Consider the following 18,676-nt stretch of genomic DNA (forward strand, 5'->3'; position numbering starts at 1 on the left):
GTGTCCGCCCCAGCCCGAGCCTCGCGCTCCGCGGGCTCCGCCCTGCGGCTCCACCTCAGTCCGCGGACGGAGAAGCTGCGGAGAACATGTCGCACACCGTGGTCACCACCACCACCACCACCTCCACCTCCACCTCCAGGGCCGATGGAGGCTTCCTCAACCCGGGATACCCACGCTCCACGGCGGGCATCCTCAAGATGGCGCAAATAGTGAGAGTCTTTTCCTGGGGGGACTCGGTGGACTGGGAGGACTGGGAGGACTGGGAGGACTGGGGGGACTGGGGGGACTGGGGGGACTGGGAAGATTGGGGGGACTGGGAGGGGCTGGGGGGACTGGGAGGACTGGGAGGACTGGGGGGACTGGGGGGACTGGGAAGATTTGGGGGACTGGGAGGGGCTGGGGGGACTGGGAGTGGGTGGACTGGGAAGATTGGGGGGACTGGGAGGGGCTGGGGGGACTGGGAGGACTGGGAAGATTGGGGGGACTGGGAGGACTGGGAGGACTGGGAGGACTGGGAGGGGCTGGGGGGGACTGGGAGGACTGGGTGGACTGGGAGGGGCTGGGGGGACTGGGAGGACTGGGAGGACTGGGAGGGGCTGGGGGGACTGGGAGGACTGGGGGGACTGGGAGGACTGGGTGGACTGGGAGGACTGGGAGTGGGTGGACTGGGAGGGGCTGGGGAGACTGGGAGGACTGAGAGGACTGGGTGGACTGGGTGGACTGGGAGGACTGGGAGTGGGTGGACTGGGAGGGGCTGGGGGGACTGGGAGGACTGGGAAGACTGGGAGTCGGTGGACTGGGAGGACTGGGGGGACTGGGAGGACTGGGGGGACTGGGAGGACTGGGTGGACTGGGAGGACTGGGAGTGGGTGGACTGGGAGGGGCTGGGGAGACTGGGAGGACTGAGAGGACTGGGTGGACTGGGTGGACTGGGAGGACTGGGAGTGGGTGGACTGGGAGGGGCTGGGGGGACTGGGAGGACTGGGAAGACTGTGAGTCGGTGGACTGGGAGGACTGGGGGGACTGGGAGGACTGGGAGGACTGGGAGGGGCTGGGGGGACTGGGAGGACTGGGGGGACTGGGAGGACTGGGAGGACTGGGTGGACTGGGAGGACTGGGAGGACTGGGAGTGGGTGGACTGGGAGGGGCTGGGGAGACTGGGAGGACTGAGAGGACTGGGTGGACTGGGTGGACTGGGAGGACTGGGAGGACTGGGAGTGGGTGGACTGGGAGGGGCTGGGGAGACTGGGAGGACTGAGAGGACTGGGTGGACTGGGTGGACTGGGAGGACTGGGAGTGGGTGGACTGGGAGGGGCTGGGGGGACTGGGAGGACTGGGAAGACTGGGAGTCGGTGGACTGGGAGGACTGGGGGGACTGGGAGGACTGGGGGGACTGGGAGGACTGGGTGGACTGGGAGGACTGGGAGTGGGTGGACTGGGAGGGGCTGGGGAGACTGGGAGGACTGAGAGGACTGGGTGGACTGGGTGGACTGGGAGGACTGGGAGTGGGTGGACTGGGAGGGGCTGGGGGGACTGGGAGGACTGGGAAGACTGTGAGTCGGTGGACTGGGAGGACTGGGGGGACTGGGAGGACTGGGAGGACTGGGAGGGGCTGGGGGGACTGGGAGGACTGGGGGGACTGGGAGGACTGGGAGGACTGGGTGGACTGGGAGGACTGGGAGGACTGGGAGTGGGTGGACTGGGAGGGGCTGGGGAGACTGGGAGGACTGAGAGGACTGGGTGGACTGGGTGGACTGGGAGGACTGGGAGGACTGGGAGTGGGTGGACTGGGAGGGGCTGGGGAGACTGGGAGGACTGAGAGGACTGGGTGGACTGGGTGGACTGGGAGGACTGGGAGTGGGTGGACTGGGAGGGGCTGGGGGGACTGGGAGGACTGGGAAGACTGGGAGTCGGTGGACTGGGAGGACTGGGGGGACTGGGAGGACTGGGGGGACTGGGAGGACTGGTAGGGGCTGGGTGGACTCGGAGGGGCTGGGGGACTGTGACTGGGAGTTTGATGTCTTATTAACGTCTCTTGAATTCTACCAATTGATCCCAATTTAGTCATAATTTATATTAATATGAGATGACACTTATAATATAATATAATATAATGTAATGTAATGTAATGTAATGTAATATAATATAATATGATATAATATAATATAATGTAATATAATATAATATAATATAATATAATATAATATAATATAATGTAATGTAATGTAATGTAATATAATATGATATAATATAATATAATGTAATATAATATAATATAATATAATATAATATAATATTGTGTAATATAATATAATATAATATAATATAATATAATATAATATAATATAATATTGTATAATATAATATAATATGATATGATATGATATGATATAATATAATATAATGTAATAATATAATATAATATAATATAATATAATATAATATAATATAATGTTATAATATAATATAATATAATATAATATAATATAATATGATTTGATATGATATGATATGATATAATATAATATAATGTAATAATATAATATAATATAATATAATATAATGTTATAATATAATATGTTATGATATAATCTAATATGATATAATATATAATATAGACTAGAATATAATATAATATAATAATATAATATGATATAATATAATTTAATATAATATCATATCATATGTTATGATATGATCTAATATATAATATAATATGATTTAATATATCATGATATAATATAATATAATATGATATAATATAATATAATATGATATAATATAATATAATATACTATAATAATATATAATATGATATATAATATAATATAATAAAATATAATATGATTTATAATATAATAATATATATGATATGATATAATATGATATATAATATAATATAATATAATATAATGTAATAATATAATATAATATAATATAATATAATATAATTTAATGTAATAATATGATATAATATATAATATAATATGATGTAATATAATATAATATAATATAATATAATATAATATAATATAATATAATGTAATATAATATAATATAATTTAATGTAATAATATGATATAATATATAATATAATATGATGTAATATAATATAATATAATATAATATAATATAATATAATATAATATAATATAATATAATATAATATAATATCATATGTTATGATATGATCATATATCATATAATATAATATGATATATTATATGGGGGGATGGTAGCTCAGGAGGTAGAGCTGGTGGTCTAGTCATCTAAAGGTTGCTGGTTGGATCCCAGGCTCCTCCTGCTAGCAGGCTGTAGTGTCCTTGAGCAAGACACTTAACCCCTCATTGCTCCTGATGGCTGCGTCCGTCGCTGTTTGAATAATTGTAAGTGGCTTTGGATAAAAGCGTCTGATAAATGTAATGTAATCTGTAATATAATATAATATAATATAATAATATATAATATGATATGATATGATATGATATGATATATAATATAATATAATATGATATATAATATAATAATATATAATATGATATGATATGATATGATATATAATATAATATAATATGATATATAATATAATAATATATAATATGATATAATATGATATGATATAATATAATATAATATTGCTGCTGCTATACTCCTGCTGTGCACTGCTGTACACTGCTGTACTCCTGCTGTATTTTATTATTACATTACATTGATCAGACGCTTTTATCCAAAGCAACTTACAATTATTCAAACACTGACGGACGCAGCCATCAGGAGCAATGAGGGGTTAAGTGTCTTGCTCAAGGACACTACAGCATGCTAGCAGGAGGAGCCTGGGATCCAACCAGCAACCTTTACATCACTAGACCACCAGCTCTACCTCCTGAGCTACCATCCCCATCCCCACCCCCATGCTGTACTCCTGCTGTGCACTGCTGTACTCCTGCTGTACTCATGCTGTACAATGCTGTACTCCTGCTGTACACTGCTGTACTCCTGCTGTGCACTGCTGTACTCCTGCTGTACTCATGCTGTACAATGCTGTACTCCTGCTGTACACTGCTGTACTCCTGTTGTGCACTGGGGCCGTTCCCACGTGGTCTTCCCTCATATTGATCTTCATCAAATGAAGCTGGTGGAGGGTCCCCTCCACCAGCGACGCCACCACAGAGTTTAGCCTTTTGCAGTCAAGGAGGAGCAGGTACAACCAGAAAAACAAAACAAAACCAAACGTGATTTAAAAGAAGAGGAAACATGAGCAGAGCAAAACATTTCCTCTGAGTCATGTTTGGACTTTCACCACTCAGACGGATAACAAATAAGAAACTAAATTCCCCCTCGATCACTGACTTCCTGTCATTACCGCTGTGACTTCCTGTCTGCAGCTGTGCCTCCTGGTAGCCTTCCTGTGCGTGCACTGCGCTCGGACCTGGACGGACTGGTCGGCGTTCCGCTACTTCGAGGTGGTGACGCTGTGGTTCTTCGTGGCTTTCCTCCTCTTCTTCCTGCTGCACGTCTTCAGGATGCAGGGACGCATCCCCTGCATCAACTGGACCCTGATGGTGAGGTCAAGAACCAGGTCTAGAACCAGGTCTAGATCCAGGTCAAGAACCAGGTCCAGAACCAGGTCTACAACCAGGTCTAGAACCAGGTCCAGAACCAGGTCCAGAACCAGGTCCAGAACCAGGTCTAGAACCAGGTCCAGAACCAGGTCTACAACCATGTCTACAACTATGTCTACAGCCAGGTCCATAACCAGGTCCAGAACCAGGTCCTGAACCAGGTCCAGAACAGTGTTGTAGAACAGCCTGGTGGTGTAATAACCATGGTGCTACCTCTGCAGGAGTTCCTGCACTATGCCGTGGGGACCGTCCTGGTGCTCATTGCCTCCATCGTTGCCGCGGTGAAGAGCGGGGAGGTGTCGGAGCTGGTTGCCGGATCGGTACGTTTACACGTCGGCCATGTTTAGGTTTGAACCTCTTCTCTGGACCAGGAAACTTGAGCCTCTCCAGAGCCCGGCAATAATGGTTGCACAGTCGTCCCGGACAACCATATTTGAGCCACTAGCAACCGTCTCTTGCGTTCCGGTTGCTCCATTCCACAGGATCAATATCACTTAATTATGAAATACTTAAAACTCGACAACATGTTGCTGGTCTTGGCAACCGGCAGCTGGTGCACAGGGTCTGCAGCTGAAGAGGTTGCTTAGCGACAGGCAGGACAACACCATGGCTGCATAGTGTCGTCGCGCATACCAGACCAGATGGATTCTGGGAAATCTGTCTCCGCTGCAGCCACTTCAACATGGCTGCTGCTCGTCAACAGAGAAGCATTTTGTTTTTGATTTTTACAAAATCTTTATTTATCAGAAGTTCATTATTTAAATAGAAAAGTCTGCCACTCAGTCGAGTAAACAAATAAAACATATAGTAATATATGTGCGTTAAAATAGATTAAATTACAATAACTTATAATAAATCATACATTATTTCTTAATAAAACCCGAAATTAAGTTGCTGAAGTTATGTAACAGATTACTTTTTAAAGTAACAGTAATGTACTGAGTACGGGAAGATCACCACACAATGTAGAACTTCCTGTTTTCAGGTGTTGAACTTTCTGATGTTGAACTTTCTGATTTCAGGTGTTGAACTTCCTGTTTTCACGGGTTGAACTTCCTGTTTTCAGGTGTTGAACTTCCTGATGTTCAACTTCCTGTTTTCAGGTGTTGAATTTCCTGATTTCAGGTGTTGAACTTCTTGATGTTGAACTTCCTGATTTCAGGTGTTGAACTTCCTGTTTTCAGGAATTGAACTTCCTGATTTCAGGTGTTGAACTTCCTGATTTTGAACTTCGTGATTTCAGGTGTTGAACTTCCTGATTTTGAACTTCCTGATTTCAGGTGTTGAACTTCCTGATTTCAGGTGTTGAACTTCCTGATGTTGAACTTCCCGATTTCAGGTGTTGAACTTCCTGATTTCAGGTGTTGAACTTCCTGAATTTGAATTTCCTGATTTCAGGTGTTGAACTTCCTGTATTCAAGGGTTGAACTTCCTGTTTTCAGGTGTTGAACTTCCTGATGTTGAACTTCCTGTTTTCAGGTGTTGAACTTCCTGATTTCGGGTGTTGAACTTCCTGATTTCAGGTGTTGAACTTCCTGAATTTGAATTTCCTGATTTCAGGTGTTGAACTCCCTGTTTTCAGGTGTTGAACTTCCTGATTTCAGGTGTTGAACTTCCTGATGTTGAACTTCCCGATTTCAGGTGTTGAACTTCCTGTTTTCAGGGGTTTAACTTCCTCTTTTCAAGTGTTGAAATTCATGTTTTCAGGGGTTGAACTTCCTGTTTTCAGCTGTTGAACTTCCTGATTTCAGGTGTTGAACTTCCCGATGTTGAACTTCCGGATTTCAGGTGTTGAACTTCCTGTTTTCAGGGGCTGAACTTACTGTTTTCAGGGGTTGAACTTAATGTTTTCAGGTGTTGAACTTCCTGGTGTTGAATTTCCTGTTTTCAGGTGTTGAACTTCCTGATGTTGAACTTCCTGTTTTCAGGTGTTGAACTTCCTGGTGTTGAACTTCCTGTTTTCAGGTGTTGAACTTCCTGATGTTGAAATTCATGGTTTCAGGTGTTGAACTTCCTGTTTTCAGGGGTTGAACTTCCTGTTTTCAGGTGTTGAACTTCCTGATGTTGAACTTCCTGTTTTCAGGTGTTGAATTTCCTGATGTTGAACTTTCTGTTTTCAGGGGTTGAACTTCCTGGTGTTGAACTTCCTGATTTCAAGTGTGGAACTTCCTGTTTTCAGGTGTTGAACTTCCTGGTGTTAAAACTTCCTGTTTTCAGGGGTTGAATTTCCTGTTTTCAGGTGTTGAACTTCCTGTTTCCAGGTGTTGAACTTCCTGTTTTCAGGTGTTGAACTTCCTGTTTCCAGGTGTTGAACTTCCTGTTTTCAGCGGTTGAACTTCCTGTTTTCATCAGTTGAACTTCCTGTTTTCAGGTGTTGAATTTCCTGTTTTCAGGGGTTGAACTTCCTGATGTTGAACTTCCTGTTTTCAGGTGTTGAACTTCCTGATGTTGAACTCTCTGTTTTCAGGGGTTGAACTTCCTGGTGTTGAACTTCCTGTTTTCAGGTGTTGAACTTCCTGATGTTGAACTTCCTGATTTCAAGTGTGGAACTTCCTGTTTTCGGGGGTTGAACTTACTGTATTCAGGTGTTGAACTTCCTGATTTTGAACTTCCTGATTTCAGGTGTTGAACTTCCTGATGTTGAACTTCCCAATTTCAGGTGTTGAACTTCCTGATTTCAGGTGTTGAACTTCCTGAAATTGAATTCCCTGATTTCAGGTGTTGAACTTCCTGTTTTCAGGTGTTGAACTTCCTGATGTTGAACTTCCTGTTTCAGGTGTTGAACTTCCTGATTTCAGCTGTTGTGTGGCACGGTGGCGCAGTGCATTGCACTGCTGCCTCACAGCAAGAAGGTCCTGGGTTGGATTCCCGCCTGGGGCGCTGTTGGCACGGTGCTCCGGTGGGTTATCTCCCGAATAGGAGCCTTTCTGTGTGGAGTTTGCATGTTCTCCCCGTGTTCACATGGGGTTTCCTCCACCTCACGTCAGTAAGGACCCCCACCAAAAACATCCACCCATCATGGTCTGACCAGCGATGGACACTTATCACCTGGTCCCCGGGTGCGTCCACGTACGCTGCCCACTGCTCCTGGCTGTGCCCCCGGAGGAAGGACAAGCCAGGATGGTTAAATGCAGAGGAACCATTTCACCGGCACCATCAAAGCATGTGTGTGTGTGTGTGTGTGCAAGCATGTGTTGTAGTGTGGTGTGTTGCGTGACGAATAAAGACTGTTTCTTCTTCTTCTTTTCTTGAACTTCCTGATTTCAGCTGTTGAACTTCCTGATTTTGAACTTCCTGATTTCAGGTGTTGAACTTCCTGATTTCAGGTGTTAAACTTCCCGATTTCAGGTGTTGAACTTCCTGAATTTGAATTTCCTGATTTCATGTGTTGAACTTCCTGTTTTCAGGGGTTGAACTTCCTGATGTTGAACTTCCTGTTTTCAGGTGTTGAACTTCCTGTTTTCAGGTGTTGACTTTCCTGATGTTGAACTTCCTGTTTTCAGGTGTTGAACTTCCTGGTGTTGAACTTCCTGTTTTCAGGTGTTGAACTTCCTGATGTTGAACTTCCTGATTTCAAGTGTGGAACTTCCTGTTTTCGGGGGTTGAACTTACTGTATTCAGGTGTTGAACTTCCTGATTTTGAACTTCCTGATTTCAGGTGTTGAACTTCCTGATGTTGAACTTCCCAATTTCAGGTGTTGAACTTCCTGATTTCAGGTGTTGAACTTCCTGAATTTGAATTCCCTGATTTCAGGTGTTGAACTTCCTGTTTTCAGGGAATGAACTTCCTGTTTTCAGGTGTTGAACTTCCTGATGTTGAACTTCCTTTTTCAGGTGTTGAACTTCCTGAATTTGAATTTCCTGATTTCATGTGTTGAACTTCCTGTTTTCAGGGGTTGAACTTCCTGATGTTGAACTTCCTGTTTTCAGGTGTTGAACTTCCTGTTTTCAGGTGTTGAACTTCCTGATGTTGAACTTCCTGTTTTCAGGGGTTGAACTTCCTGTTTGGTGTTTTCAGGTGTTCGGCTTCATGGCCACTCTCCTTCTGGCCGTCAGTTTGTGGACGTCTTATAAAGTGAGCTGTGGATCCCAGCAGACAGGTACTACACCACTCTAAAACACCACCCCAATACACCCCCTTAAACACCACCTGAAACATTACTTGAAACCCCACCTGACGTAGCAGATCCAGCTGCACCAGCGCTAATCCCTGTTTCTATCTGCATGTATACCCACGCACCCTCCACCCTCCAGGTGCAGCGGTCTAGTCTCCTTGGAGCAGCTGACCTGGGACCAGGTGGTGGACCTCCATCCAGGTCTTCTCAGATTGGTCGGATGTGTTGCTGTTTATTTTCACACGGTTTTGGTTTGAATTGAAGCCAAGCTGTTTCCATGGAATTGAGGCGACAGAATGGAGACATCTGGAGAAAAAAACAAAAATATAAATCAAACCTTTTAGTGTTTAGGAAGGTTCTAGATTCTGTATCTATTGGGTGGGGACACAATTACTCAAACACCAGCAATAGGTCCTCATAAGGTCCTCATGAAGGGAGGTCTTCATATGGTCCTCATAAGGTCCTCATGAAGGAAGGCCCTCATGAAGTCCTCATAAGCTCCTCATATTGTCCTCATCAGGTTCTCATAAGGTCCTCATAAACCTCTTGAATCTTGAATCTCTGGTTCTCATAAATTCCTTGTGAAGGAAGGTCCTCATAAGGGAAGGTCCTCATGAGGGAAGATCCTCATAAGGTCCTCATGAAGGAAGATCCTCAAACTTCTCATATGAAGGAAGGTCCTTGTAAGGCCCTCATGAAGGTCGGTCCTCATAAGGTTCTTGGTTTGGTTTGTGACCTGCTTCAGAGGATATGATGATTGATTTAACAGGTACTGATATATTGATTTATATATATATATATATATATATATATATATATATATATATATGATTAGAAACTAATTCATTTAATCTTGAATGTCTGAAGGATTTAAATCCTTTAAAGGAACAAATTTAGGTTAGGATTTCACAGCAGAAGTTGGTTCTATATCGAGACACAAAATCAGATTTTTATTTCATTTTTTCTCTTTCTATTTAATCTCCAGATGTTTACACACTTAGCGTTAGCCGTTAGCGCCATGTGAGGTTTTCTACACTTTTTCTGCAATTTATGAACTTCCTGCAACTTCAAAGTTTCTTCGTGGATTTTAATGTCTGCGAACTTTGACCCAGGAAGTCCCAGCATCGACCAAAAGCAAAGCAGCGTGAGCACATTAGCTTAAATCATATTTTGTATTATTATTTTCTGACAGAATATTAATGGTTCCACAAAATAAAGTGTTTTGCAGTTAGTTTTGACACAGCAGTCAACGTTAGCTTTAGCAGCAGAATGTGACGGAAAAATAAGAAACTTTGCTTAAACTTTTAAGTTTTTACTAATTTCAGACGTTCAAATATTCAGTGAAAATTTTCAGCGTAAAGTTGAAGCACTTCTCATCATTTGTCGCTGTTTTTGTTAATTAACCCAGAAAAGCAGCGCGTGGTCAAGCATCATGCTAACTAGCATGATGCTAACTAGCATGAGTGAGACTCCAAACTCTGTGAAACTGAATCTACTTTCGACGTTCCTCCAGGCTACATGCTAACCCTGTGGCGGGTGGCTAACAATTAGCTGTTCGCTACCGGACTGAATTTTGCAAAATATTTAATTTGTGCAAAACAACTGTAACTTCATATACAAACGTGGAAAACATTGCAGTATTTCGTTTTCTGGTTTGACATCGTCAGAAGTTAACACGTGTTGGAGGCAGGAAATGATGATCGCTGATATAGCATCATATTTGCATATTTTCATATTTTTCACAGCACAAAGCTTTGTCCGATCAGGACCTCAGGGGGAATGGAACCCACAACCTTGACATTGTGCCTTTGACCCGTCAAACGGTTGTTTTGACAGCTAATCGGGCTACGTGGCCCGGTTAGCGCTGCTCATTCAAACAGATGGGTACTGCTAGCGGGGAGCTAACACGGCACTGTGTTAAGAGACGTGAACCAAAGACAGGAAGTGGCCTTTACTTCCTGATGACAGAGTGGGCGGAGTCAAAGAGAAAAGTGAAAGAAAATGTTTCAGTTTGTTTCGAATATTTCTACTTGTACAACAAAGTATTTTCTATGTTTGGAACAGTTTTCATTTTTCTGCTGCGTATTGAATATTAAACAATCAAACATATTGATCCGTTGCTTTCCTCACTGTCTGTACAGCTCAATAAGTACTACTACAGTACTACTAATGGTACTGCTACAGTACTACTACAGTAAGACTACTACTGTAGTCTTACTGTACTACACACAGTACTACCAGTACTACTCTGTACAACTGAGTTTTACTGTAGTCGCACAGTCACACTCATACAGTAGCACTTCAACACCCAGCCCTGTAGACAGGCAGGCAGACAGATACACAGACAGAGAGACAGACAGACACGGGCAGGCAGACATTTTTATCTAAAATCTGAAAATATCAACAGTAGTACAGTTCTCTTCTCCACTGTTGATTAATCTACAACCACATCAGAGATGATTGCACTGAAAAATGGGAACAACAGAATATTATATGTATAATAATATATAATATAATAATAAAATGTATATTAATACTATTATTATTATTATTATTATTAATAATATTAGTGCCTCAACATCCAGAACGGAACCTTCCCTCCAGTTTATGTCTCACGTCATCCCATGAGACATAAAAGACTGGAGGATCACGTTGGTCAGATTAGGTCCTCCACCTGCCGCCTGGACCCCCTCCCCACCCACCTGCACATGAGCTTTACACCTTTTAAACCTCTCTCTTCAACCAGGTTTATTTCCTGCAGCATTCCCAAGAGCTTTCATTAAACATCTCCTGAAGAAGAGCAATCTCCATGCAACAGTTATTACAACTACAGGTTTATTTCCAACCTGCCGTTCCTCAGCAAAACACTTAAAAAACAGTTTACCTTCAGCTTAACAACTATCTTACCTCAAATAGCTTTTTAGACACCTATCAATCTGGCTTTCCACCTCACCGTAGCACAGAAACAGCACTTATTAAAGTTCTGAACGATCTGCACATAAACACTGATTCTAAAAAACGATCTGTTCTCTGCTCCTGGATCTCAGTACTGCCTTCCACACTGTTGACCATCACATTTTATTAGAGAGATTACAAAAATGGGTCGGCCTATCTGGCCCGGTTCGAAACTGGTTCAGAACCTTCCTACAGGACGGGCAGTTCTTTGTGTCAAACAAAGTGGATATTATATGTGGAGTGCCCCATGGTTCGATTCTGGGCCCATTATTGTTTAACTTCCCACTTGCACATATTGTAAAGAAACACAAAATAAATGACCATAATTATGCAGATGATTGACAACTGTACATATCCCTATCTCCTGATGACCTACTCCCCATACACTCCCTCACTTAATGTATTAGTGATATTGATGCATGGATGTCACAGAACTTTTTACAATTGAACAAAGACAAAACAGAAATACTCATCTTTGGTGCAAAGGCTCAAAGACAGAAAATTGCAGCTCATCTCAGTTCTCTGTCAGCAAGAATGAAGCCAGAAGTCTGGGTGTAATCATCTAAACTTTAAGAGCCATATCAATGACATCACAAAATCAGCCTTTTACCATCTAAAAAACATTTCAAAATGAAGAGGCTACCTGTCAAAAGCAGACTGAAAAAGGAATCCCTGCATTCATAAGGAGTAGATTGTAATACATTCATCCCCAAATCAGCCGCGCAGCGGCTCCAGTGAATCCAAAAAGCGGCGCCAGGCGTTGGTGGTGACCAGAGTGACTGCAGCTTGAAAACATTTCACCTGTTGTTACGTCTTTACATCAGATCCAGTTCAAACTAGAATCCATCTGAAGATTCTGCTTCTTGTTCATCAAGATGAAATGAAAGCTCTGTTTCTAAAACAAATGATCATTACACAGCAAACAGCAAGAAGTGGAACATCCTGAGAGGAGTGTGTGTCTGTTGTCCACTCTGCACTGACTGCTTTATGGTTGTACAGAGGTGGACGTGCGTTGGCTCCTCACAGTCAGTCAAACCAGGCTTCCTTCCTCCTGAGAAGTCATGACATTAAAAGCAGTTTTCTCATGTTTACCTCATGCCTTTGGTACGTCATGGAGCAGGGAACCTTTTTGGCTGGGAGAGCCATACAAGCCAAATATTTCTAAATGTATTTCCTTGTGAGCCATATAATATTTAATCAAATTGAATGCAACTTAATGCGTTTTTTAAGTAAGACACATTTTAAACCTATAACACATCTCTGAGTACTTCAAAAAGCGCTGTATGTAATACATTTCTCTTGATTGTTCTTAATGATATTGTTGTTATACTGCAGTTAAGTAATAATAAATGAAATGGTGCTGCCTGGTTTTGCTGGTGGCCTTGTCGTCTGCTTCATACGTAGTGAAGTGGAGCTTCATGCTGCCTTGAGGCTCCATCAGTTAAACGTGAGCGGTGGTTGCTCTTCATGACATTAAAAGCAGTTTTCTCATGTTAACCTCATGCCTTTGGTACGTCCTCAGAGCCCATCCCCAGGTGGTCAGGGTGGGGAAGTACATGTCAAGCTCCCTCACCCTGAATACAGGATCCTCTAAGGGCTGCGTCCTCAGCCCCCTACTGTACTCCCTGTACACACATGACTGTGTGGCCAGGTCCAGCTCCAACACCATCATCAAGTTTGCTGACGACACCGTGGTCGTGGGCCTGATCACCGACTGCGATGAGAAGGCCTACCGCGAGGAGGTGGCTGACCTGTCACTCTGGTGCCAGGACAACAGCCTACACCTGAACGTCAGCAAAACCAAGGAGCTGATTGTGGACTTTAGGCGTGGATCACAATCGAGGACGCACGCGCCCTTGTTGATTAATGGGACTTCTGTCGATAGGGTGAGCAGCTTCAGATATCTGGGAGTCCACATCACAGAGGACTTAACATGGACTGTTCACACAGACACTCTGGTGAGAAAGGCGAGGCAGCGTCTTTACCACCTCAGGCAGCTGAGGAAATTCCGGGTCTCGGTGAGGATCCTCAAGTCCTTCTACTCTGGAGCAGTGGAGAGCATCCTGACAGGCAACATCACTGCCTGCTTTGGGAGCTGTACTGCTGAGGACAGGCGGGCCCTGCAGAGGGTGGTGCGTTCAGCTGAACGTACCACTGGAACTACCCTCCCCCCCTTGCAGGAGTTATACATCAGGAGGTGTAGTAGCAGAGCTGCAGGATCATGAAGGATCCTCATCACCCCAACAACGGACTGTTTCAGCTGCTGCGGTCAGGCAAGCGCCTCCGCAGTCACGCAGCGAGAACAGAGAGACTGAGACGGAGTTTCTTCCCTCAAGCCATTAGAACTGTCAACGCTGACCTCACCAGGGGTCCTAACTGAGCCATGCACTAGGCTCCACTACCTACTGTACTGTATGTAGCATACTGTACCGCATACTGTATCACTGTTCAGGGTTGTTCGTGATGTCGTATTGCTGCGCCGTACTGTTGTATACTGTGCTGTATTATCCCAAACACTACCTCACACTATTCACATTCACATGCCACTTTAATTCACATGCCACTTTAATGCACATATCTGTATATACATAGCCATATTCCTTCTATCTATTCCATTTTATTTCAATTTATTTTTATTGTATTCTATTTTATTCTATATTTTTTTATTTTATTCTATAAGTATTCAACTTCCTGTATTACGTTTTAGGAGTCAGTTAGTCTGTCTATTAGAAAGAATTTTTTTATTATTTTTTTATTTTTAATTATTTCATATTGTGTGTTATCACCGGGTGCGTTGCATTACATTTCACTGCATATATGTATGAAAGTATGTATATGTATGTGACAAATAAAAATCTTGAACCTTGAATCTTGAAATGTGACTGCTCGCATGCGTATGTAGAGCCAAGCACGCTCCGCAGGGCAGCACTCCCACGCTGCATGGTGTGCTACGTGACAGGAAGCTCCTTCCAAGTGTTAGGAATCAGCTTCAAGTTCAAGAGATTATTTGTCACATACATATGGAAGTTTTTTCCATTTCCGTCCACTGGTGTTGAGCTGACTGCTCCAACTGGAGGCAGCGAGTTTTCTTAATGTTTCTGCATTTGATTATTATTTATTCAAATGTACAAATACTGTACATTTACATCAATGTAAAAATAGATGTAAGCACATTTCTCTGTGTTATTATAACAAATCTCTTTAATTTCAGGTTAAGAAACTCACATTACTCCATCAGTCAAACGTTTTAAGTGAATAACAAAGACAATTTGTCTTTGTTATTCACTTAAAACGTTTGATGCAGTGAAAGTTCATCAAATACAGGTTATTACATCAACTGTGTTCTAAACTGTTTTGATTCAGTTGACAGACAGAACTATGGTACAACAAATACATATGATCTGCTTGTTAGGCCCACGGCCTCCCAGCACCACTAGAGGCCGCTCTTGCCTCATCTGTAGCTCCCCCTTGAGCCAATGGCACACACCTGGGATCAATTACCTGCATCAATCCACACAGTATTTAGTCTCCAGCTTCCCAGTCATTCTTTGCCAGACGGTCAACTAGCTTACCCGAGTTGTACGGCTCCTGGCTCCTGGCTCCTGGCTCCTGTTTCAAGACTATGTCTCTTTGTTTCGTCTTCCCCTTACCTGCTTGTCTCCTCTCGTCGACCCAGTCCGTCCGTCCCTCTCCAGCCAGCCCGGTTTACCTGCTTGTCTCCGCTTGTCGACCAAGGCTGTCCGTCCTTCTCCACCCAGCCTGGTTCCCCGTCTCTCCACCCGGATCCTGGACCCCTCCTCCCGGTCATCATCATCCCTGCCCAGCCCTGCTCCATTCCTACCTGACCGGGTCCCCCCGGCCAGCTCCACCGTGTAGGCTAATAAACATCCTTTGTCTGCCTCCCGTCTCCCTGTGTCGTGCGTTTGGGTCTCTCCTAGCCCTGGTCATGTGACAGATGTGGTATTTTAACAAAACAAATACATATGATCTGCTAAGAACATGTGACAGATGTGGTATTTTAACAAAAACATCCTTGAAGAGGACAAATATCAACTGACAGATGGTTTAGATGACAGTAAACATCTGGCTGCAAGACATACACCTGTCAACACACTGTTCCACTGATAGACAGACAGGCAGACAGACAGACATATACGGTACATGCACCTGTAAACACACTGTTCCACTGATAGACAGACAGACAGACAGACAGACAGACATATGCAGTACATGCACCTGTAAACACACTGTTCCACAGACAGATAGACATATACATACACCTGTATGTACCAACACAATAACAATCACAGTTGTCTCAGTTCACAACTATATTGGTCAAGTTGTGGGTGATGTTGAAGAGCACATTGCAGGTGTTCCATCGGTCGTTGACCCCACCCACTTTTCCCGAGGACATTTAGTTTTACTTATGGAACCGTTCCACCGCATTAAACCTCCCTCCCCGTCGTCGTCCCATGTACGGCAGCTACATACAAGAGCTCCTCAGTGACAGTGAACTCTGCCTTCAGCCTCTTATAAGGATGGATGCTCTGTTTCCATGTTGTCTGTGCTTCCATCAACAGCTCATGAAAAGCCTGGTCGCTGGTAACTGGTGACAGGTCGCTGGTAACAGGTGACAGGTAACAGGTCGCTGGTGACTGGTGACAGGTCGCTGGTAACTGGTCGCTGGTAACTGGTGACAGGTAACAGGTCGCTGGTAACTGGTGACAGGTCGCTGGTAACTGGTGACAGGTCGCTGGTAACTGGTGACAGGTAACAGGTCGCTGGTAACTGGTGACAGGTGACAGGTAACAGGTCGCTGGTGACTGGTGACAGGTCGCTGGTAACTGGTCGCTGGTAACTGGTGACAGGTAACAGGTCGCTGGTAACTGGTGACAGGTAACAGGTCGCTGGTAACTGGTGACAGGTGACAGGTAACTGACGCTGGTAACTGGTGACAGGTAACAGGTCGCTGGTAACTGGTGACAGGTAGCTGGTAACTGGTGACAGGTAACAGGTCGCTGGTAACTGGTGACAGGTGACAGGTAACTGGTCGCTGGTAACTGGTGACAGGTAACAGGTCGCTGGTAACTGGTGACAGGTAGCTGGTAACTGGTGACAGGTAACAGGTCGCTGGTAACTGGTGACAGAACATTGGTAACTGGTGACAGGTAACAGGTCGCTGGTGACAGGTAACAGGTCGCTGGTGACTGGTGACAGGTCGCTGGTAACTGGTGACAGGTAACAGGTCGCTGGTAACTGGTGACAGGTCGCTGGTAACTGGTGACAGGCAACAGGTCGCTGGTAAATGATGACAGGTAACAGGTCGCTGGTAACTGGTGACAGGTAACAGGTCGCTGGTAACTGGTGACAGGTTGCTGGTAACTGGTGACAGGTCCCTGGTAACTGGTGAAAGGCAACAGGTCGCTGGTAACTGGTGACAGGTCGCTGGTAACTGGTGACAGGTCGCTGGTAACAGGTCGCTGGTTACTGGTGACAGGTCGCTGGTAACTGGTGACAGGTAACAGGTCGCTGGTAACTGGTGACAGGTCGCTGGTAACTGGTGAAAGGCAACAGGTCGCTGGTAACTGGTGACAGGTAACAGGTCTCTGATAACAGGTCGCTGGTAACTGGTGACAGGTCGCTGGTAACTGGTGACAGGTCGCTGGTTACTGGTAACAGGTCGCTGGTTACTGGTGACAGGTTGCTGGTAACTGGTGACAGGTCGCTGGTAACTGGTGACAGGTCGCTGGTAACTGGTGACAGGTCGCTGGTTACTGGTGACAGGTCGTTGGTAACTGGTGACAGGTCGCTGGTGACTGATGACAGGTAACAGGTCGCTGGTAACTGGTGACAGGTCGCTGGTAACTGGTGACAGGTCACTGGTAACTGGTGACAGGTCGCTGGTTACTGGTGACAGGTCGCTGGTAACTGGTGACAGGTCGCTGGTAACTGGCGACAGGTTGCTGGTAACTGGTGACAGGTGGCTGGTTTCTGGTGACAGGTCGCTGGTAACTGGTGACAGGTAACAGGTCGCTGGTAACTGGTCGCTGGTAACTGGTGACAGGTCACTGGTAACTGGTGACAGGTCGCTGGTAACTGGTGGCTGGTGAAAGGTCGCTGGTAACTGCTTGCTGGTAACTGGTCGCTGGTTACTGGTGACAGGTCGCTGGTTACTGGTGACAGGTCGCTGGTTACTGGTGACAGGTCGCTGGTAACTGGTGACAGGTAACAGGTCGCTGGTAACTGGTGACAGGTCACTGGTGACTGGTGACAGGTTGCTGGTGACTGATGACAGGTCGCTGGTGACTGGTGACAGGTTGCTGGTAACTGGTGAAGGTAACAGGTCGCTGGTAACTGGTGACAGGTCGCTGGTAACTGGTGACAGGTCACTGGTAACTGGTGACAGGTCGCTGGTTACTGGTGACAGGTCGCTGGTAACTGGTGACAGGTAACAGGTCGCTGGTAACTGGTGACAGGTCGCTGGTAACTGGCGACAGGTTGCTGGTAACTGGTGACAGGTCGCTGGTAACTGGTGACAGGTAACAGGTCGCTGGTAACTGGTGACAGGTCGCTGGAAACTGGTGACAGGTAACAGGTCGCTGGTAACTGGTGACAGGTCACTGGTAACTGGTGACAGGTCGCTGGTAACAGGTCGCTGGTTACTGGTGACAGGTTGCTGGTAACTGGTGACAGGTAACAGGTCGCTGGTAACTGGTGACAGGTCGCTGGTAACTGGTGAAAGGCAACAGGTCGCTGGTAACTGGTGACAGGTAACAGGTCTCTGGTAACAGGTCGCTGGTAACTGGTGACAGGTCACTGGTAACTGGTGACAGGTCGCTGGTAACTGGTGACAGGTAACAGGTCGCTGGTAACTGGTGACAGGTCGCTGGTAACTGGTGAAAGGCAACAGGTCGCTGGTAACTGGTGACAGGTAACAGGTCTCTGGTAACAGGTCGCTGGTAACTGGTGACAGGTCACTGGTAA

General features: G+C 45.1%; 1 protein-coding gene across 1 annotated transcript; it reads left to right on the top strand.

Annotated features, from left to right (window-relative positions):
- The first annotated feature begins 71 nt into the window (after window positions 1-71).
- Window positions 72-10,846, top strand: cmtm7 (CKLF-like MARVEL transmembrane domain containing 7). Its single transcript, XM_080006106.1, has 5 exons — window positions 72-209; window positions 4,386-4,562; window positions 4,844-4,942; window positions 8,641-8,722; window positions 8,877-10,846. The coding sequence occupies exons 1-5, from the start codon at window positions 87-89 to the stop codon at window positions 8,888-8,890; spliced, it is 495 nt and encodes a 164-aa protein (XP_079862232.1). The 5' UTR covers window positions 72-86; the 3' UTR covers window positions 8,891-10,846.
- The last annotated feature ends 7,830 nt before the right edge of the window (window positions 10,847-18,676 follow it).

This window comes from Zeus faber (assembly GCF_960531495.2).
Source record: "Zeus faber genome assembly, chromosome: 8".
Taxonomy (NCBI): Eukaryota; Metazoa; Chordata; class Actinopteri; order Zeiformes; family Zeidae; genus Zeus; species Zeus faber.